At 37.5% G+C, this 23,091-nt stretch overlaps 3 protein-coding genes and 1 long non-coding RNA gene across 4 annotated transcripts; 1 reads left to right on the top strand and 3 right to left on the bottom strand.

The window, feature by feature from the left end:
• Positions 1-6,658: 6,658 nt before the first annotated feature.
• Positions 6,659-7,300, bottom strand: LOC111024386 (uncharacterized). The gene is made up of 2 exons (XR_002603324.2): positions 6,995-7,300; positions 6,659-6,913 (listed from the first exon to the last, which is right to left on the bottom strand). It is a non-coding gene; the product is annotated as an uncharacterized LOC111024386 (long non-coding RNA).
• A 6,599-nt stretch (positions 7,301-13,899) lies between these two features.
• Positions 13,900-14,538, top strand: LOC148212811 (uncharacterized). The gene has a single exon (XM_088120936.1). The coding sequence runs from the start codon at positions 13,900-13,902 to the stop codon at positions 14,536-14,538; it is 639 nt and encodes a 212-aa protein (XP_087977062.1).
• Positions 14,539-16,332: 1,794 nt separating this feature from the next.
• Positions 16,333-16,794, bottom strand: LOC148212810 (uncharacterized). The gene has a single exon (XM_088120928.1). The coding sequence runs from the start codon at positions 16,792-16,794 to the stop codon at positions 16,333-16,335; it is 462 nt and encodes a 153-aa protein (XP_087977054.1).
• A 2,983-nt stretch (positions 16,795-19,777) lies between these two features.
• Positions 19,778-20,458, bottom strand: LOC148212809 (uncharacterized). Its single transcript, XM_088120927.1, has one exon. The coding sequence runs from the start codon at positions 20,456-20,458 to the stop codon at positions 19,778-19,780; it is 681 nt and encodes a 226-aa protein (XP_087977053.1).
• Between the last annotated feature and the right edge of the window lie 2,633 nt (positions 20,459-23,091).

The raw sequence follows: 23,091 nt of genomic DNA, 5'->3' as shown, positions 1-23,091 counted from the left end.
CACGTGGGACTTAATTTATTTTGAAAATAATATTAATTCTAAATTATTTTAAAAATTCTACTGCCACCTAGATCCGGTATTCATCCTTAAGATAATATCATAGCAGAAGGTCCTGTGTTCGAACCCCTACATTATCATTTCTTCCTTATTTGTTATGATTTCTACTTGTTAGGTTTTTGTGCAATTATCCAAGCCTACAAGCGAAGAGGAGTGTTAGAGATCCATAAATGAATTAAATTTACTTAATCCATCAGCTTAAGCTTTTGGGTTGAGTGGTGGTTTATTCATCCTCAACATGGTATCAGAGCGGGAGGTTTTGTGTGTGTATATATATATCTATATATATATATTTCAAAATAACGTGGTTGCATGGTCATCTCTTGAGGAGACGATCTATTGTTGAAGTAGACTTGATCATCTCTTAATGGATGAATTTTCAAAATATTGTACGAATTAGCATTATTTTTAAAATAAGCTTAATAGTATTATTTAAAATTTAGAAAAAGGTCTGACCGATGCACATATCTTCTCATCAACTTTGTACTTTATAACTTTGTAAATATGGCAAAAAAAAAAATTAAGGAAATAATAAATTTAGCATCTACATTTTAGATTTTCAAATATAGCAAAATATTTTGAAAAAATATAGGTCCAATAATAAAATATCAGATTTACCCTCGTAGCACTGATATATATATCAGATATATATTTGATATACCTCTGATTTACTATTGATATACAACTGATATATACTGATATATACTTGATATACCTCTAATTTACTATTGATATACAATTGATATATCACTGATATAACTATGACATCCACTAATATAACTTCTTATATGATTATATTATTTACTATTTATTGATTTACCACAACTATACGTGTGATATATAATTGATATCTCTTTGATATACCACTGATATAATACTGATATACAATTAATTTACTTCTGATATAACTATGATATCTACCCATATAACTTATAATATGGTTTACCACTGATATACGTATGATATAACTATGATTTCTACTGATATAAGTTCTTATATGATTACATAATTTACCATTGATTTACCATGCTAACATAACACTTATATATCTGTTATATATATATTTGATATGCTTTTAATTTACCACTGATATAACTATGATATCTACTTATGTAACTTATAATATAACATTGATGCATTTGTGATATATACTTAATATGCCTCTAATTTATCATTGATATAACCATGATATCTACTGATATAACTATGCTATCTATGTGTTGGTGTAAAAAAAAATCTAAAATTAATGTATAAAAGATTGATATGGACCATGGACGTCCAAAAAACAAAATTAAAAGTTTGATATACTTTATAAACTTAAACAATTGATATCTCTTAGATTTAGTATCTAATTAATATTAATATATATTAGATAGTTGATATAGTAATCAAAATTATTGATAATACTAGTATATCAATCAACAAATTGCAGTGATAAACTACAATTAAACAATTGATATACCACTAAAAATTAAACATTTGATATACCTTATATCTAGTATCTACCTTATATTTAGTATAGCAGTTACAAATATATTTAGTATACCACTGATATACATCAAATGTACATTAGAGGTACATCAAATGTATATTAGATGTATGATACGTACTTCTGATATAGATCGGAAGTATATCGGAGATATATCGAAAGTATATCTGAGATATATCGGACGTATATCAAATATACACCAAACATATATGAGATATACATTTATCGTGCGTATATCAGATATATATCCATCGGGCCTATATCAGATATACATCGGGTGTATATCAGATATCATAAGGGTAAAACTTGAATAATAAAAATTCAAATATTTTACCATATTTTCAAAATATAAAAGAGGTTGATATTTTTGTAAATATAAAATTTAGCTACTCAATAAAATTTCTCTTAAAAAAATTGCAAAGCCTTTCTAACGTTAAAATTCTATTAGATAAAATTGTAATATTGATCGATAATTTTTCAACTTTCTAGTAAAATGATACCAAGTTTATGGGTAGGAAGCAATTTTCCCTTTCAAATTTATAATCTCAAAGTTAAATTATAAGATTGGTTTTGAACTTTTAAAGTAATGTCTACTCATCATTGCATATTAAAAAAATGTAAAATATACTTTTTAGTCCATAAATTTGAGGATATATTTTTATTTGGTCCCTTAATTTCCCAAACCGATATTTGATTTTTAGAAAATAGTTCTAAAGAGTCCCTGAAAACAAATTAACGTTAGTATATTAAAAACAAAAATTATGTGACAGTTGAATTAATGAGTCTAACTCTTTAATTTAGATTTGTCTAAATGATGTGAAAAAATATATTCATTTCAGAGATGATGTGACATTTTATATACATTATTAACTTTAGCCATAGCTTTTAAAATTTTAGATAGTTTCAACTTTCAATTTTATGTTTAATAAATTTGCATTATAATTAGTTTAACACATTTAAGCCGGAACTTGTGATTTGGAAGGACAAGGTTTTGTAATCCTTGGGTTTGGTTTGAAAAACAAAAGGAAAAAAAAAACTTGAAATCTCGATTTTTGCCCAATGATTGTTCCTTTTAAATAAGTCGGATTTGTGAGAATTTTAAGTTTAAAAAAAAAAATCAACTTCAACCCTTTTACATCGCAGGCTAAGGTTAGTTTCCAATTTTGCTTTGTTGTGTTACGTAGCTTTCTTTTATTCTAAACATCATGTTGGGTTTTCTATTTTGTTTTGTTTTTCTTGTATTTAATCTGTTTACATTGATATTATTCTTTTTGGTTGATTTTCTTTTTAACCTTCTTTTTAATTATTTCGTTATTACTGCATAGGTAGAATAACTATGATAAATAAATGTTAAAATATAGTCCATGTAGTTTCAGCTTTTATTTATTTTGGTCTCTATACTTTCAAAAAGTTCATTTTGGTTCGTGTATTTTCAATGTTGGTTCATTTAGTTTCGGTACTTTCAAAATATTCATTTTGGTCCCTGTATTTTTAGAAAGTGACTATTTTGGTTCATTAATTTTATTCTTAATCTGATTTTTTTCTATCACAATTTCAACACCACACTAAAATCAATATATTTCTTGAAATGTAAACATTATTTTATACTAAAGTTTCATTTATTCAATGACTAGAATTAAACGAGGATTTCAAAGTACGGAGACTAAAATAAATCAAAGTTCAAAATACAAGGATCAAAATGAACATTTTAAAAAATTGAGGATTAAAATGAATAAAAACTGAAAGTACGGAGACTAAAATAACATTTTAACCATAAATAAAAAAACTTTAATGCGACGTGAACAAATTGAGATAAAGAGAGAGGAAGGATCCTCAGTCAAAGAAAAGGAACAGAGGGACATTTGATTTCTCTATTTCGTTTAGTTGGTTTAGGCCGTTTGAAAATTGAAACAAGTTTCGAAAAGTTGATGTCGATGGAAATATCGAGATCTCGATTGTACAGACATGTCGATCGATAGACATGTCGATGTCGATGGATGTTTGGGAAAAATTACGGAAATTGTAAAAGTTAATAAAAATTATTTTAATTAGTAAATAAAACTTTAATGGTAGCTTAATTAAGTTATAATTGACAACTTTTTATTGATCATATGTAAAAATATGAATAACTTACTTATGAAAATGTCATATGTCGATAGAAATGTCGGAACAAGATAACAAAGATTAATGAAAATAATTTGAATTAGTAAATTGAAGTTCAACATTACTTAATTATGTTTTATTAATAATTTATAACCAAATGTAATCTTAGTTACATAATTGAACAAGATATAAAATATTGATATACACATATATGATGATTAAATTGAGTTATTAGAAAATGAAAAATATGTTTGAAAATTTGTAATTATATTTGAAAAGAAAAATAGGTGTAATGTCAAAAAAATCAATGAGAATAAAAATAAGATGGTCAATAGTCAAAATTGAAATAAATAAATAAGTTTAAATAATAATAACAATAGGAAAGAAATAAAGTAAAAAAAAGAAGAGCAAAGTCAAGCGCTCCCCCAATCCGATGTATGGATGTTGAGCCGTCCGATGTGTCAAGGGACGTTTAAAACATTGGTTTGTAATAGTTTTTAACTTTTAAGGGTTTTTATTTTATTTTATTTTATTTATCAAGACATTTTCATTTTTTTTGTTTATTTTTTTAAATAAGGATGTCATTTGAAATTTTTTATTTTGTCTAATTGATTTGAGCAAATTATTTCTTTTCTTCATGATTATAGTTGATATTAAAATATTATATTATTATCAATATAATATTTTGTATAATTATAAGGGCATAACAGTAAAATATTATATTTTCTTTCAGAACATTAAAATATAAAGTTTAAATTCAATGATTTAGAATCAATTTAGTTTAAACACAGTTATGAATTTGAAATCATTCAATTATTTAAAATCATGAAACTAAGCTAAATGGTGCATTATTAGGCATTTGACCCAAATTTAAATAAACAGGACAAGGTACTTATCGAAAGATGATAAATATATTAGAGATAATATCTTGGGCTATTTTAGAAACTTATTTACATAAATGTCTAAAATTTTATAAATTTACACTTTCAGATTTCTGCAGGTAGGATTTTAATTTAATTTCGAATTTACCCCTATTGATTGCATTTTCATTTATTAAGGGATTTTGATTTTTTGAAATATAAAATTGTTATTTCCATAAATTAATATCACAATCATTTAATAAATGTGTGCCCCGTAGTAATTGTCAATTCAAATTCCTTAATTCTCTCCTCCAAATCCCTCAAAAAAGATTTATTTAATCTCTCCTCCATTGTTTCCAATTTTCTTCTTCCTTCACGTCCAAGGTATCCCGTTTTTCTTCTTCTTTCACTGCTCAGCACAACATCCTTGTCGTCTGTTACGGTGCTACGAACACTTTCCCTTCGATTTATGCTATGGTGCACGGTGCTACAATATTTCAAAATGGTTAAGTAACCTATTACTTCTTCTTCTTTCCTTTTGTTTTGGTAGTCATTTGCACTTGACCATGTTAACGTAATTGAACTAATATATATCCACCTAAAACATGTAAAATAGTAAAGGCTCATTACAGGACAAATAATCCTAGCTGAAAGCCAATATGAAGTCCTATAAGACATGGTATAAAGTATAATATATTGAATATATAATATATCTGATATAACATAGACTAAACCTTATGAGATATAAAATTTATCCGTATGTATTGATGTAGATCATTAACGGTACATATCCAATAGATTTTTAACTTTAAATCACCATCTGTATATATCGAGATACATAAATCTTGAGATATAATATATATCCTTATCTAAACACTATATATCACCATACATATGTTACTCAGAACAAACGAATAAAGAAAAATATACTCGTATATACCAATGTAATATCGAAAGTCCATTGTAAACTAGAGATATATTATATATCCTAATACATTTTTCATGGAAATTGTTTCACTGGTATATATGGAGATACTTTAATCTAGATATATATTATATATCATAATCAGTATCACTATATTATATATACTCCAATATACAGTGTTATAAATGATAATAGTAGATAGCAAAAGATAATGGAACCAGAGAGCAACAGATTCTGTCAAAAAATGAAAACCTAAATTGAGCATATACAATAAGAACTATATACCTCGATTCTGTGCAAAATTGAAATCTAAATATAGCATAAAATACGGTATAAGGGGACATGACGGACTGGATTGCTCATGCGACGGAGGTAGAAGATGAAATTATAACTTATAGTGTAATGGGTCGACGTAGCCGCCAGAGACGAAGGAAGAGTGACGATGTTGCCTTATGAAATGCGACGGAGGCCGTCAGAGATATCTTCTGCAAAGAATGGAGAAACACCCGCTGGAGAAATATCTTGAGAAACGCGACGAGAACCTTGAAGGTGGAGAAACCTTACAGTTGCAGCGGTGAAGAGGGAGAAACCGACGGAGATGAAGAGGTTACGAAATCGTGGGTTTCTAAAAATCTCAATTTTGGAAATTTGAGTTAGCTTAATTTTAGGGATTTGGTATATTTTAATAATTATTTATCAATTTCATATTTTATTAATGATTTAATATTGAGATAAATATATTAGTAATTTCTATTATGGGTACATCTATTTTGGGAATTATGTTAGACAAAAGTGTAAATTCTAGAACTTTCAATCATTTTATGTAATTAGGTCTCCTAAATAGACCATCTATTTACTAATCTCAATATATTAGAAACATTTTAAAATACCGTCATTAAAATCCACGGTTGGTTTCCAAAATCGAGTTTGGCATCACAATTGAGGACTTAATGTATATAGTAAATACTCGTTTGATAATGTTTATTTGTTTTTTGTAAAGAAATAGAAACGTGTTTGTAAATTATTTATTATTTTTAATTTTCTAGAATTTCAAACAATTTTCCCTTCCATAGTTATACAATTTTTCTTAGTATAATATGTGGGGATGAGGGATCGAACTCACAACCTCTTGACTGAAAATATATGCCAATTACACTTAACAATGCTCGCTTTGGCCACAATTATCCAATTAACTAAGTCAATCACACAACACAAAAAGAAATATAGAGAAATCAATAAACATAATTTATACTGATTCGCCGCAATAGTTTATAGGTTACATACAGTCTTCCACTTAGATGCGGGTTTCAGACATATACTCTCTAGAGGTCCCAACAAAAACCCCATAACTTCTAAGTATTTAAACACTATATACTTAGGTCCATAAATGAAAAACTCACAAATAGAACAAGATTTAATTACCCAAATACGTCGATCTTGCTCCACCCCTCTGCTGCCAATAACCCCAAGTCGTCATCTCTGAAACGCCACAAAAATCCCCCAAAACGAATATGAAATCAATCTCACAGCTGCCCTTAAACAAAACATAATAATCCTTACATATATCGAGGTAGCATCGCGTCTCAACGCTATGGACATGCAACGCTGAAGAAACAAGCTCGCGTGCCTATGATTTCCGCCTATATGTTCGGAGCGTCTCGATGCTGCCCCTCTTTTTTTTCTTTGTTTTTGTGTTAGCACCGTGGCACTGCTGCCTCGGCCAAAATAGCCGTCCAAACCTCCATTTCCTTCGATGCCCTGACTCGTACCGACTTATCTCTAGTTCATTCCGATGTCGATTTGACTTCACCAACTCCAACACACGTATAAGAAGAAAAGAAGAAGTTCTGCTCTATTGAATGAAAACACATCAGGTAGTGGACTATTGATGGAGGCAACAAGTAATAGAGCGGCAACATGATGATACACATTTCCACTTTGAAATGTCTACCACTTGAAAAGTGGAAGACGACATTTAGAAAAAAAAAATCATAATGTGTTCAACTATTGATCTCGTACGAATCACATATTTTTAGTTGCCTAACCTTACTTTGTATTTGTGTATCCTTGTTTTTACTTTCTACCTTCTCTCTAAAGAATTTGAAATCATTTCCTTAATTTAAAATCTTGAAATTTGAAATCGTTTCAGATTAATTCGGAATGTTAAAGGATGCATTATTAGGTGTTTGGTAGCACAAATTTAAATAAACATAACAACGACATGATCATAAATCTATTAGAAACATTTTAAAATACAATGACTAAATAAATACCACCTTAAAAATTTAGGGACATATTGATTTTTTTTTTTTAAATATAAAGACTAAATAGATACCATTCTAAAAATTTAGATATCAAACGTGTAGTTTAACCTAATATCAGTATTTTTTACCATGAAGATACTCAAATAGTTGCAAACCTAAAAATAGTAGAAAAATCCATGGGTTGGTTTGCAAAATTGATTATGGCATCCATGAGGACTTACCTTTTGTAATTAGTATGTATGTAATAATGTAGTTAGTTAGTTTTTTTCGTTTTTTTATGTCAAATAAGCATATTCGAAAGGGATAAGAAGCTAGTCACGAGTTTTATCCCATCAATCAATCCTTATCCACTATTTTCTTAATTATTGTATTAGATAAGTGACTATATAAGAGGTTATAGAGCCCTATAAAACTTCATATAGTCTCCGACTCAAATATCACATACCATTTCCAATTTTAGTGAGAACTAATGAAATAAAAAAAAAAGTGATAAATAGGTTAAAAAATGATTCTCAATTATCTCACATGTTAAAAGATAAAACTATATATTTGAAGAATCAAATGAAGAAACAACATTAATGACATTATTGAAAATTATAAATTAAAGAGTGGGAAAAATTATCTAAAAATAATTCTCCAACATCATATCTTTTAATATGTTAACAATTAATACATGATCGTAATTCAACTAGGAAAAAATATTAATCAGTTGATGGCGAGTTTTGGAGAGGTCCTCATGTCATTCGAGACGGGTTGTTGTCGGATAAATGAGCCTGCAACAATGATCCTTGACACCGATGTGGTGTCTTGCTTAATAGTCTCCAAGGGTCAAGTTATTAATCGGAGAGAAATATAGCAGAGAGCACTTTAGGAAATTAGTGACATGTTTTTCACTTACCCTATGATCATGGTGGTTCTTCCTTTTTGGACACCCTCATATGACCAGGGAGGACGTCCTATTCGTGGTAGCTAGGGCTAGGGTAGATATCGTACAAGATTAACGGGTGGTTAAGAGACATCGTTGTGATGTGATAGTAGTACTGTGACTTGCCATTTTGTCCCTTTGTAAGACTGTCGTCTGCAAGATGAGTTGCGTTACACGTACCATGTAGAAGGTACCCAGGCTGTGTCCTCACTCAATCGTACATCCCATTAAATTTGTGGTCCCCATCTAGGTGTAACCCTTTGAGCTGGTCGTGTCATCCGCTCGATTTTCACCCTCAACAATCTATAGTATATACAAAATGTGGGATGGAGAGAAACTTTTTAGGTCAATTTTACTCTTCCTTCATAACTAATTTTTACAAAAGTTTGATGGCAAATTTGTCATCTCTCCTACTTTCTTCCTCTTTCTCCTATTCCCACGCCACTTTCCCCATTCCTCTCTTCTGTTGTTGCTCTTCTTCATTTATTTTTTAAATACTTTATCTCCACTTTTATAAGTCCACTTTTCTCAAATTCATTTGATCTCTCTTGAATCCCTGGTTGTATTTCTTTCTCATTCACTTTTCATTAATTATTTCTCCACCCAACCAAATTCATTACTCAAATTAATCCACCCAAAAATAAATCTTTTTATCTCTTTTTTTTATTTTAAAATTATAATTTCACTCAATTTTGCATTTAAAAAGTTAGAATATGAAAAGTTTTATCATCTATTTTAATTGAGTATTTAATTATGTAATTTGAAGGTGTTATAATTTTATATAAATTCCAGAATCAAATTTTTTAGTTAATGAGTTCTTTAAAGCCTAAAAGAGTATTTACAAATGCTAACTAAGACGCGAATAATCACAGCAGCATTTCAATTATTCTTTAGATAATTTCCAGCAATTAACAGTAATGTAAAATAGAGAATCGACACAAGATTTATAGTGGTTCAGTCCTAAAATAGGACCTACATCCACTGTGCAAACATAATATCCCTACAAGTCTTTATTATTAACTACAAAGATCGAATTTACAGATACACAATAGGCATATACACCAAAACAGAATCAAAATTCTAAAATAGAGAGTCAAGATCAACAATTCAAAAAAGCTTCTACTCAAGATCTTGAAGAGATCTGAGGAGCAATCTCAAATACATGTAAATCTCTTCATGAATAGTTAAGAACCAACAAAGATAGAGAGATACAACCTCTACGCTTAGATCTACACCGAATTCAAGCCCGGATTTGAACAAAATCACCAAAGAACCTTACGGTTGCACGACCACTACGACAGCAGCGTCGTTTTCCATTCAATCAGGCGGCGGCGTTGATTTCTACCCAACCTTGATGGCATTGTGATCGGCGACGACAATGGAATCAAAGGTGGGTGAAACCGGCGGTTTGACCTCTCTCTCAAGGTGGCTCTCCTCTCTCTCTATTCTTGTTCTCCCTTAGGGTCCTCAACAAAGAGGGATAAAGATACTTAAATAAGCCTTACAAAACAAGAGCTAGACTTAGATGAGTTGAGTTTACTTAAAGAAGAATGAGTCATAAAAATATAACAAGTAAAAGAGGCCCAAAAGGATAAATGGTAGCAAGAAACACATTATTAAATCAATATTAACAAAGTGTTTTTTCTTCCTCTCCCTCTATTCAAAGGCTACCATCTAAGTACTAATTATGGAACTTGAAAGATTTTTTCTACCTCTTTCTCCTTTCTATATAATTCTTGAGGCTTCTAAGTCTAAGATTGTAACGCCCAACTAGAATGAACCGATACCACATCTGAGTGAGAGGGATCCTGAAACCATAGAAAGTATGGTTAAGAAAGCTTAAAAGAAATGATAGTTACTACATATACTAATAAGGTGCACCTTCCTTTTCGGTGGCTTAATAGTAAGAACTCCAAAGTTAAGCGTACTTGACCTAGAAGGACTCGTGTTGGTCTGTAGGGATAGTCTACGCTCTTCTAAGTAGTTCAGAACTAGGCAATGACGCGGCTGGGTCTTAGGGGATGCAGGGGAATGCCGGGGCAAAGAAGTGCAGAATCCAGATTCCGAATTCTGGGCCTGGGGCGTTACAAAGATGAATCGGTGATTGTAGAGTTCATACATAGAAAGCCCCTCATCGGCCAATTCAATAAGAGTCGTCGCAATTGTCGATCTATATTCTACTAAGATCTTCTCAAAGTGTTCTCTCAATTTCGATGAAGGTCCATTATGCGACGATACTTTTAGTGAAATACTATATGCGCCGTAATTTCTCCACTCACGTTGCGACCATTTTAGCTTCCACAAAATCATCCATTGTCCTCGACAAGGCGAACGCTCGTTTATATGATCAATTCAATAAATTGGTGAAAATTGTGTGGGTTAGAATCTCAATTGATTTGGTCGTCTCGCTGGAGTCATCATGTGTGGTGGAGGATGTGAATGATACGGTGGAGGAGAAGAGGATGAGAGGGATTGGGACGACGAGGATATGAATGATGGGTCAATTTTTTGGCATTGTTAAAATTAAAAGAAAAAAAAAAGTAGCAACTCATTCCTATTATTTTTCTTTTTATTCTTAAGTTGTTCATTTAATTTTTTCTCAAAAAATTAAGAATATAATATTTTTGTAAATTAGAAGTTGTAATTTGAATATTATAATTTTATCCTTTTCAATTCAATAATTTTCGATGGATAATAAAATAAGGTAGGTATAAGAGGTAGAAGTTAAAAGTTGAGAAATTTGAATTTGTGACCCCTTCAATAACTGAAACTGGATAAATGACCCCATTTTCAAAAAACCTAATTTGTGATCCCTCCATCTTTTATTTATGATCCCTTAAATATTTTATTCATGTGAAAAGACGAACTTACACTCATTGATAGTATATGTGCATTTATGATTTCCACCTAACCATTTCACCAAACTGTAAACTCATATTTTACATATGTTTGAACTTGAAACACATTATCTAAAACTCACAGTTCGCGTTTTCAAAATCTGCTCAAAGTATCAACGTGTTTGATCTTCGTCCCCACACTATCCAAAATCATTGTCCCCACAATTTCACTTGTGAAAGTTAGGTATGTTACGTTTACACAAACTTTTATACTCTATAATTGTTGAACTTATTTGAAATATTTTCCCATTAATGGGTTCAAATATTAGATTGGGTTGTTGACAAGAAAAAAAATCAGATTGTTGTAATTACTTCAATCCCGGATCTATACCTGGTCCGAGATTGAATGTAAACAATCCTGCATCATGTTTCGGGATTGTCTCGGATATATCTCGAACCTGTCTTGGTTCGAGACATGTCCTGGACTAATCTCGAAGCATATTTAGTCCGGGACATGTCTTGGACCAGTCTTGCTTCGAGATTTGTCCGGGACACGTCTCGAACCAAGACTGGTCCAAGATTCATTCGAGAGACATTTATTTATTTTATTAATTTTTAATATTTTATTTCTGAATGATCGATTTTCCTATCTCACTTAGTTTTATCTATTTGCAGGATGCCTCGTGTTTTCATAACATTCGATGGAGAATGGAATGATAGTGAAAAAGATTATGTCGGCGGTCATACGAGGGGATTGACAGTGTATAGTACAATCACGTACAAAGAATTTCTAGGTCAAGTGTATAGATTGAGTAACATTAACCCCCTACAGTTTGATATTATAATTAGACGCGTATATCATTTTAAAACCAAAGTTTGTGCGATGGAGATAACTGATGACAATGACTTGCGTTTTTTTTTACTGGTGAGAATGTATTTGAATTGCCTATATATATATCTAATGTGCCAAAGCAGGTACATGAGAATGAAACGTACATGCCTTCTTTCCCATATTATGTAGGCCAAAACGTGTCATCGATTCGTATGTCCACAGCTTGTATTCCCTCATTCTAGAGATCCACATATCCTATACCCTCATTTCCTTCCTCATCATCGAACCTCTCTTCTTCCCGACAGGCACACCCCTCCTACGAACATATAGGTCATGATGTAGAGGGTTTAATACCATTGGGATTAGATGTTGTTCCATGTAATCTGGGAGATGACAGGGTGTGATTGGGATGTGCCGGGAGCGTGGAATGATAACGAAGATGAAAGTGGTGAATCATATGACCCGTTGGCAAAGTTTGAAGAAGGATACTTTCAAGCAGAATATGGGAACGAAGAGCATGACGATGCGCTTGATGATGAGCTTGAGCTTGATGTGAAACAGGTGCACATTGAGATTCGCAGGGATGAAGAATCGGTCCGGCATTTGGGATGTAATGGTTCACCGGACACCCTAATGATGAGAAATTGCAACTCATAGTACAATCTTCTAGGACTAATGATGTTAATGAGGGCGATGTATTTGATAATAAGAAGGAGTTGAGTTTGAAAGTGTATTTAGTTGCAATGCAGAAGAATTTTCAGTTTAAAGTAAAAAAGTCGACGCTGGAGCTATATATACTGCGGTGCGTTCATACTGATTGCACGTGGAGACTTCGAGCTACCAAGCTAAAGGAATGCACTTTGTTCAAGATAAAAAAATATTGTGCTGCCCATATGAGCTATGGTGGGGCTTTAAAACATGATCATAGGCAAGCTAAAAGTTGGGTGGTAGGACATTTTGTGCAGGAGAAGTTCTCAGACGTCTCTCGCACGTATAGATCGAAGGACATTATACAAGACATGAGGAAGGAGTATGGTGTCAATTTAAGTTATGATAGAGCATGGCGTTCTAGTGAAGAAGCACTCCGGCTTATTAGAGGTGATCCAACATCATCATATGGTCTACTTCCAACTTATGGTGAAGCTTTGATAATCATGAACCCAGATACTATTTTCGAATTAGAACTAGAAGGTGGCAAATATTTCAAATATGTATTTATGACATTGGGTCAATCGATTCGAGGTTTTCTGGGTTGTATTAGACCAGTGTTGGTTGTTGATGGGGTTCACCTAAAGGGGAAGTTCAGAGGGGTATTGTTATCAGCTTCTGGTGTCGATGCGAATAACTAGATTTACCCGGTAGCATTTGCGATTGTCGACGGTGAGACGATAGCATCATAGGTGTAGTTTATGACTCAAATAAAACGTGCGCTCGCCGGAATGGATAATTTGGTTTTCGTTTCTAATAGACATCAAACATTTGCAAGACAATTGACAAGGTATTTCCTACTGCATTTCATTGCTTTTGTATACAGCATATCAAGGTTAACTTGATAGCAAAATTTAAAGACGATGCAAAGGCAGTCGAGAAACTATTTTTAAACACATATGACTACAAATATCGTAGGGTATGTAAATACCTTCTTCAGGCACGCCCGTAGGTTGCCGGTTACCGCCTTACTTGACCACATTAGAGGTCAGTTACAGACTTGGTTCTATGATCGACAGATGCTTGCAACTTCCCGATCAACCACATTGTCCGACTACGCAGAAAACATGTATGTCGAATGTTCGGATAGTGCGGGGAGACATGTTGTAGACAACATTGACCAGTTCCATTTCCAGGTACGGGATGACAACCTTGACGGGATTGTTGATTTGAATGCTATGACGTGTAGTTGTCGAGAGTTTGATTACTTTAAGATTCCATACTCTCATGCTATTTCCGGGGCGACGATGCGAAATATAAATCCATACAGTCTGTGCGATGAGACATATACGATGAACTCCTGGATATTGGCTTATGCAGAACCCATATTTCCAGTCGGACACGTCTCGACATGGAACAGTTCGCTAGAGTTTGTCAACATACTGGTGGAACCACCGAAGACTGTTCCAAGAGTCAGGAGGAGGAAGACGGCTAAGATTCCTTCCACAGGCGAGGTACGACAAACACGTAAGTTTGGTCGCTGTGGTGCGTGGGGACATAATCGCAAAACATGTAGTGAACCCCTTACCACATTGTGAATGTATGCTTCTGTTGTTCATTTACTTTTAAACATGTATGAAATGAATTTTAAAGAAATTGGTAAGGTAACTTGTATCTCAAGAAACCAATCATGCATGCATGCATTTGCAACTCTATGTGTTCTACTACTATTATTATTATTGTGGAGATTGGATACTATTATTATTGTGTATTTCATGTATCATGCTTCGAGAATGAAGTACAAATAGAAAAGACAATACCGGAATTCCATAAATATTCAAAAAATGGGACGGCGCGCCCACATCTATACAGCGTACTGACGCCTAAAAAATACAATATTATCTTGGGCAAAGTGTCCAGCTTTGACCCGGTAACATTGTACTTGAAGAAGCGTACACAGAAAATCCTGCAATCCGTGGCATTACTCTGTTGGGGTGTGCGAACCCGACGCACCCTTCATGACGACATTGGTAGGTCCGGTTGTACTGCAAAAAACCCGCCATGATGCAGTACCGCAGGTAGGATCGTACAAATGGGCTTCAGCTCCTCGAGTGAATCCAGTGGAGTGGCTGATTGGAGTGAATCTCATACGTTTAAGTCGCCTTCCACAAGATCAATTCCGAGCATCACCCAGTGGTTCCCACCTACGTTGATCGGGGTTTACACAATGTCTACATCAGTCCAAGCCACATTCTGGTCCGACTGCCCTACCGAAGACATATCGAAATATGGTATTCTCCTGGCTCCAAGGGTATTCGATTCTCATGGACAGGACACCTGGGTTCATGGCCGCATACGGATCGTCTGCTCGGTTCAGCAGAGTCTGTACAAGAAATGAAAATTGATATTAGTTACACAGACAATTAAAATAGTATTTTTTAGTCCAAACGAAGAGCGGTAAAAAGTATGTACCGAAAGTAGCATGTCGCCTATCGCACTTTTGCGACACAGATGTAGACACTTCTCCAAATTTTTTGCCGTAAATAGGACGGGAGCATCAACTACCTATTGCATTTAAGAAATGCAAGTTGATATAATCATATTATTGACAAATGTAGTACTAGATAGTGGAATAAAAGGTACTTACTTCGTCCTTCAATTGGACAGTAGGGTCCAATAGATCGTGATACCATTCCTGCCCTTGTAAGCTAGCTACAGTAGACCGAGTTCGTCCATCAGAGTCCTTGTCATCCATCTATGTCTGGAACTGACCATCCAGCTGCGAAGGAATGAGACATGCTGGGTCATATGTGTCACAATCGCACTTTAACGGGACTTAGGAAGTGATTGTGCGGCACTTGCTTTCACCCTCTAGCAAGTCAGCCAATGCGGAAACGAATAGCCGGTGGCACAAAGGCTATATGTTGCAACCTCCACCCCCCGTTCTCGAGAAAACGGTTTTGGAAAATGGTTTTAAAAAAAAAGGTTTTGGAAAACATTTGTAAGCATTTTGGAAGTTGTTCTAAGCTTGAATGCAATAGAATAGATTAGCGGCAAGACAAGAATACAACGCAATGTAGGGAGGATGACTAGGTGTACCCCCCAAGGTAGATTATAAAGCATTTTGTCTTTGGTAGGCGTGAACATGCAAAGTGGCGAGGAGTCACTCGCCACCAAAAGTACAAGGAAAACTAAATAACAAACAAAACTAAATACATGACATGAAAGTATGTGGAAAGAGGTTGTTATGGGCATGCGGCCACGGGCAACAGGCCCTGGACAAGCATGACCATGACATTCTCCCCCACTTAAATGGTTGACGTCCCCGTCAACTGTCGCTGCTCGAACTCTTCAATTGCTGCTGCTGCTGTCTTCAGGTCTTCAGTACGCTCCTAACTGATCTCTTCATCTGGGAGCCCTTTCCACTTGACTAGGAATTCTTGTACGTCCCTTCGTGGTCTTTCTACTCGGCGTATTTTTTCGGCGAGGATTGACTCAACTTCTTTGTCAATCTTGTTTGTCAACGTGACTGCTGGACGAGTTACCTCGTTTCGTGTAGGGTCGACAGTGTCGGGGTGGTAAGACTTCAAGTTGCTCACGTGGATTACTGGATGGACTTTCATCCACGGGGGTAGGTGAACCCCATAGGATGTCTTGCCCACCTTCTGAAGGACGTTGACGGGTCCTTCATATTTTCGCACAAGGCGTTGGTCTTTGTTACCACGGAAACGAAGCTGTTCAGGTCTCAGCTTCACTAGAACTTGATCTCCTGCCTGGAATTCTAATGGTCTTCGCTTTTTGTTTGCCCACTTTTTCTTGTGTTTAGACGCCTTCTCTAGGTATGCTCGGGCCATTTTGGTGCTCTTTTGGCAATTAAAACAGAATTGGGCTACATCGAGCATCTGGATCCAGTTCTTTTGCCGAGCATCAATAAAGTGGCGGAGGTACTCTTCTAGCATATTGTTGAAGCGTTCCGTCTGTCTGTGGGTGATAACTCAAAGAAATGTTCAAATTGGATCCCAATAGGCGGAAAAGTTCTGTCCAGAATGTCCCTGTGAAGCGTCCGTCTCTGTCGCTCACGATGCTCTCAGGAACACCCCATAGTTTCACAACATTCCTGAAAAATAACTGTGCAGTCATTTCGGCCGAACACATCTTCGGAATTGGAATAAAGGTAGCATACTTAGAGAACTGGTCAACTATCACGAGAATCGCTTCTGTCTCTCCGACTTTAGGTAGATGGGTGATGAAGTCGAGAGACACACTCTCCCACGGTCGTGATGGGATTGGCAGGGGTTCCAGTAAACTTGCAATTTTGTTTCGCTCCACCTTGTCTTGTTGGCAGATGAGACACGTTTTGGTATACTGCATCACGTCGTCTCTCAAATTCGGCTAGTAGTAGCCTTTCTTTAACAGGGCGTAAGTTCTCTGCCATCCAGCATGGCCTGCCCACATCGTGTCGTGACATTTTCCAAGTAGGAGCTTTCTTAGGTTCCCAGAACAGGGAACATACAAACGGTTACCTTTGGTGAAGAGGAGGTCATTCTCCACCCAAAACTGTCTAGTCTTCCTTTCGTTGGCCAACTGAATTATCGCTTGGGTAGCTGGGTCATTCTGTAAGTTTTCTCTGATGGCTTCACGAATGGATCCAGTAAGCTTGCTCGCTTTTAGGTGAGCTAACATGCACAGGGCCGCATGTTCGCTCTTTCTACTAAGGGCATCTACCGCCTGATTTGCTCAACCGGGCTTATGTTCGAACTGAAAATCGAACTCGGCAAGGTACTCTTGCCACCTAGCTTGCTTGGACGACAACTTCGGTTGGTTGAAGAAGTGACAGACTGAGCTGTTATCGGTCTTGACAACGAACTTGGCCCCTAGGAGATATTGCCTCCAGGCCCTCAAGCAGTAGACTACTACTGCTAACATCTCTTTCTTGGAGGCGGCATACCTCCTTTCAGCATCATTCAACTTCCGACTCTCGTATGCAATGGGGTGACCGTCTTGGAGAAGCACTCCTCCCAGGGCGAAGTCTGACGCATTAGTCTCGACTTCGAACGGTCTTGTGACGTCTGCAATTCCCAACACCGGCCCCTCCATCATCACCTTTTTCAAACTCTCAAATGCGGCGTGACATTCTGGGGTCCAGTTCCACTTCTGGTTCTTCTTCAGTAATTCTGTTAAGGGCTCGGTCTGTTTCGAGAATCCTTCCACGAATCGCCTATAGTAATTGGCTAATCCGAGGAATGAACGTAGTTCTGTGATGGACGTCGGAATCTTCCACTCTTAAATGGCTTTGACCTTTCCATCCTCCATGCCTATTCGACCATATTCTATCACATGACCCAAGAAACTGATGCGTTCTTGGGCAAAGGAACACTTTTCCCATTTAACATACAACTGGTTCTGTTTGAGCTTCTCGAAAACAAGCTGTAAATGTACCTGGTGTTCTTCCATGGTTGGATTGTAGACGACTATATCATCTAGGTAAACCACCACGAATTTGTCGAGATATTCGTGAAACACTTGGTTCATTAAGGTACAGAAGGTGGCGGGAGCATTCGTAAGACCGAAGGGCATGACAAGAAATTCAAAGGCCTCATACCGAGTGATGCCGGTCGTCTTCGGTTCATCTCCTTCTGCGATACGCAGCTGATAGTATCCAGATCGCAGATCGAGCTTTGAGAAGTACTTTGCCTCATGAAGTTGATCGAACAGGTCTGTGATGATGGGCAAAGGGTACTTGTTGCGGACTGTGAGTTTGTTCAATGCCCGATAGTCGATGCATAGGCGGAGACTTCCGTCTTTCTTCTTCTGAAAAAGGACTGGGGCCCTATAGGGAGCCTTAGTCGGGCGGATGAATCCAGCATTCAGTAGTTCATCAAGTTGTTTCCTCAGTTCGGCTAGCTCGGGAGGAGCCATCCGATAGGCGTTCTTGGTGGGCGGTTTTACCCCCGGTAATAATTCAATCTCATGGTCTATCCCCCGTCTTGGAGGTAGATTTTTGGGCAGGTTGTCTGGCATTACATCGGCATACACCTCCAAGACTCGTTGGATTTCTCTAGGAGCTGGCTCTTCAGAATTTCCGCCTTCCACAACAAGAATGGCCATGAAGGTCGGCTCGTCACGAGCGAGACCTTTATTTAGCTGGAGAGCTGATATCATCTTCGCTCCGCTTGGTTGTTTGATGCTTGTCTGAACAATTGTGGGATGGGAACCCGTTACAACCAGGCACTTAACGAGGTGCATGGGGATGACTTTGTGTTCCAATAGAAATTCCATCTCCAATACTTTGTCGAAGTCGTCCATCTGCACTATCATAAAGTCGACCTGTCCACTCCATGTCCCTAGCTTTACTGAAACTTTTTTTGCAACTCCCATGATGGAGAGGGCCGCCGAGTTGACCGCTTTCATCTTTCCTAGGTCTTTATCCCATCGCAAGTTCAGCCGACGTGCTTCGGTTTCTGTCATGAAATTGTGGGTGGCACCAGAATCTACCATAGTGCTTTTTGCGGCTTTCTGATTGACTCATGCTTCCACATATATCAGACCACGTTCCAGAGGTTCCTTCACTTCCTCGACTTTCTTCTGAAACGCCGATAAGAATTTGACTGCTCCCATACGGGGGTTGTCATCGGCGTCTTCGGGAGGAGTATCTGTTTAAGGGCCTTCAGGTTCGATCGCTCTGTCGTTTGTCAATGTGGCTTGAAAGGCCCAGAGAGCAGCTCGATACGGACACTCGTATACTCTGTGCGGTCCTTTTCAAATGAAGCAGGATGGTCCCGTCCGATTGTTATTGTTTGGTGGGTTCGGCCCTCTCCATGTACTTCCCCCTCTCTGCTATAAGGGTCTGCGGTCTCCTCCTCCATTTCTGTCAGCTCCCCCATTTTTAGGGGACCCCGATCTAGCGGGTCTGTTTCCACTACTGAAAGAAGCTTGGGTCTTCCTCTGTTCTTGTAATGTATCGTTGCTAAGATCGAACAGCTGTTGGGTTGCTGCGTAAGCAGTAGGGATATCTTGTACCTTATGTTCATACAGTTTGGCCCGGACCCATTGTTTCAAGCCCTCCACGAAGGTGAAGACCTTGTTTTTCTTGGACATATCGCGGATGTCCAACATCAACCCTGAAAACTGCTTTACATAGTCTCGAATATTTCCTGTGTGTCGTAATTCACGTAGTTTACGACGGGCAAGGATCTCTACATTCTCCGGGAAAAATTGGTATCTGAGTTCCTGCTTTAGTTTTTCCCACGTGTCGATGGTACATTTGCCCTCTTGTACATCTACATATCTCGCTCTCCACCACAACTTCGCATCGTCAGCAAGATGCATTGTGGCTAGTGTGACTTTCGATTCCTCTGTCACCGTGCTTGTCGTCTTGAAGTACTGCTCAAGGTCGAAGATGAAGTTCTCAAGAGCTTTAGCATCTCGCGCCCCACAGAAGGGCTTGGGTTCGGGAACTTTCACCTTGTTGAACTGAATCGCTCCCCCAACTGGGGCCTGATTTCCCACCGCTCTCATTGTGAGATTTACTTTGGTGCCTAATTCGGCATCTCCGCCCTCATTTCGTCGATGGTGGCTTTGAAGTCGACGGTCAGCTCACTGACCATCTGCACAATAGTCTTTTGGGAGATGTCTATTTCTTCGACACGCTCCTCCATGTGGGCGATTGAGCTCGATGAGCTTTCGCCACGCTCAAGGTTATCAGTACGCTTAACCTTGTCTTCAAGGGTCTCAACCCGAAGCATTAACTCACGTATAGCAAGCCCGTCTATGCGGGCGTTCACGACGTCAATTCCGTCAGTTTTGGTGGAGATCTCATCCAGCCGAGATTCCACATATCTAAGGTTGTCAGGGATTTCCCTCAAGAACAACAGCTGTTCTTCGATCTCGACGAGTCTGTCGACGTGGGACTTTCCCAACTGCTTTGTCGCGGACATGGTTACTGTTTTCCAACTCGAGGAGCCAACTAGGCTCTGATACCAACTGTCACAATCGCACTTTAACGGGACTTAGGAAGCGATTGTGCGGCACTTGCTTTCACCCTCTAGCAAGTCAGCCAATGCGGAAACGAATAGCCGGTGGCACAGAGGCTATATGTCGCAACCTCCACCCCCGTTCTCGAGAAAACGGTTTTGGAAAACGAGGTTAGAGAAAAAGGTTTTGGAAAACGTTTGTAAGCATTTTGGAAGTTGTTGTAAGCTTGAATGCAAGAGAATAGATTAGCGGCACAAGAATACAACGCAATGTAGGGAGGATGACTAGGTGTACCCCCCTAAGGTAGATTATAAAGCATTTTGCCTTTGGCAAGCGTGAACATGCAAAGTGGCGAGGAGTCACTCGCCACCAAAAGTCCAAGGAAAACTAAATAACAAGCAAAACTAAATACATGTCATCAAAGTACGTGGAAAGAGGTTGTTATGGGCATGCGGCCACGGGCAACAGGCCCTGGACAAGCATGACCATGACAATATGCGTCCACGGTGATCCTACGCCGGCCGGTTGGTGTGTATATATCCTTCAGTTTCCACGAATAATGGCGCTTGCGTAGCCCCCAGCCAGTTGGGGCATGCTGAAGGTCAGATTCGTCCTGGTCAAGGTACGGTTCAACCTAAACCACAATAAACAAGTAAGGTCGAGTAATGACAATTGACAAAATGCATGACATTAAGTCTACCTTAACGATCGCGTAGAGTGCCCATTCCTTATAGGGACGCCTAACTCGTTGTCTCGTGGGCTGCGTATCTGGTTGAACATCCGCTCTTGCCTGCCAACGGTGAGATCCTAATACACAAAAAATATTAATCACATTACAATATGGGTAACAGGAATGTATACTAGCATTAGAGAAGGTGGTTACTTGAATTATGCCCACCTGAGGTCCATGGTCATCTGCATGATCCACTTCCGAGCCATCAGGCGGTCTCCAGATCGTAATGTTCTGATATTAAATAACATGATGTAAGACAAGGTCATAAATAATCCAACGAGGAAAATAAGTACGAGTTACCTGATTTGGATCCTCGTCCCCATCCGTTATCATACCATTGTCCTCCTCCGTAGTCATTGGATCATCGTCCCTTTCCTTCGGATCCTCGTCCATACTATTCGGACCATGCCCCGACGTCGGTTCCTTTTCAGTCTCCAGGTCTTCATCAGGCCTCTGGTCCTCATCCATACTCTTCCGACCTCTATCTGGCTTCGGGGACCCATCAGGCCTTTGATCCGATGGATCATCATCATCGGGCTCACCCCCACCTTTGAAATACTTGCTCGGATCAAGGAATTTACCCTACACCCAAACACTGGCCCATGAGCATTATTGTAATAATTAAAAACAAATTTGTATACATATTAAATGAGTACCTTCGCCAGTTTCTTCAGGTATCTCTGAATACCTTTCAGGGCGACTCCGAAGTCACCCAGTGTGTCCTCGATAGCACCAACACGGTTATCGAGCCTCTTCAACTGTCTGCTGATCCTCTTCGACCTCTTCTCTAGCCCTTCACTGTCATTTGCACTAGGTCCAGCCTCGTCTACCGCATCTGCCTCTACTACCCGATCCTCTAGAGGACCCATTTCCACATCAGCGGGCGGATCAGGTGCAGCAGCCCGATTAGGTACAGCAGGCGGATCAAGTATAACATGTGCTTCTGGTGGAAGAATGACACGGACCATGTGTTGTTCCTCAGCATCCGTAGCCACCAAGTGTTCCTTAACCTTGGACTGCAAAAAACTTATGATTAGATCGAAACGAAAAAACAAATATGAACCATACGACCACAAGAGAATTACTTACCCGTGTGTTATCGAAAACTTCACTCGCCAGCACATGAAATCCGTGCGAATAAGTGCACGACCACCTGAAAAGTCGAGGAATGGCATCATCGCTTAACCTCGTTGCTACTCGCAGGCTCAACGTCGAGATCGTCTCATACGCCCATACTTGGAATCCAGGGAAGGTAAATAAATGATGCAGTTAAATAATGTATTAAATTATATAGTTGACTTAAATCTCGCTAACCTGAAATGCGTACGGAAACCCATACAGATTATAAGTCTCAACGTGTGTGGGGTCCGCTCTTGCCTTCTGTTGGTACGTCGACAGTTTATCCTTCAGGGCGTTCTTAAGACTCCAAATCGTCCTATCAAAA

Source organism: Momordica charantia (assembly GCF_013281855.1).
Source record: "Momordica charantia cultivar OHB3-1 chromosome 2 unlocalized genomic scaffold, Mcharantia_2.0 BLBB01000002.1, whole genome shotgun sequence".
Lineage (NCBI taxonomy): Eukaryota > Viridiplantae > Streptophyta > Magnoliopsida > Cucurbitales > Cucurbitaceae > Momordica > Momordica charantia.
The sequence above is the reverse complement of the archived record's forward strand: the minus strand, read 5'-3'. Positions and strand labels throughout refer to the sequence as shown.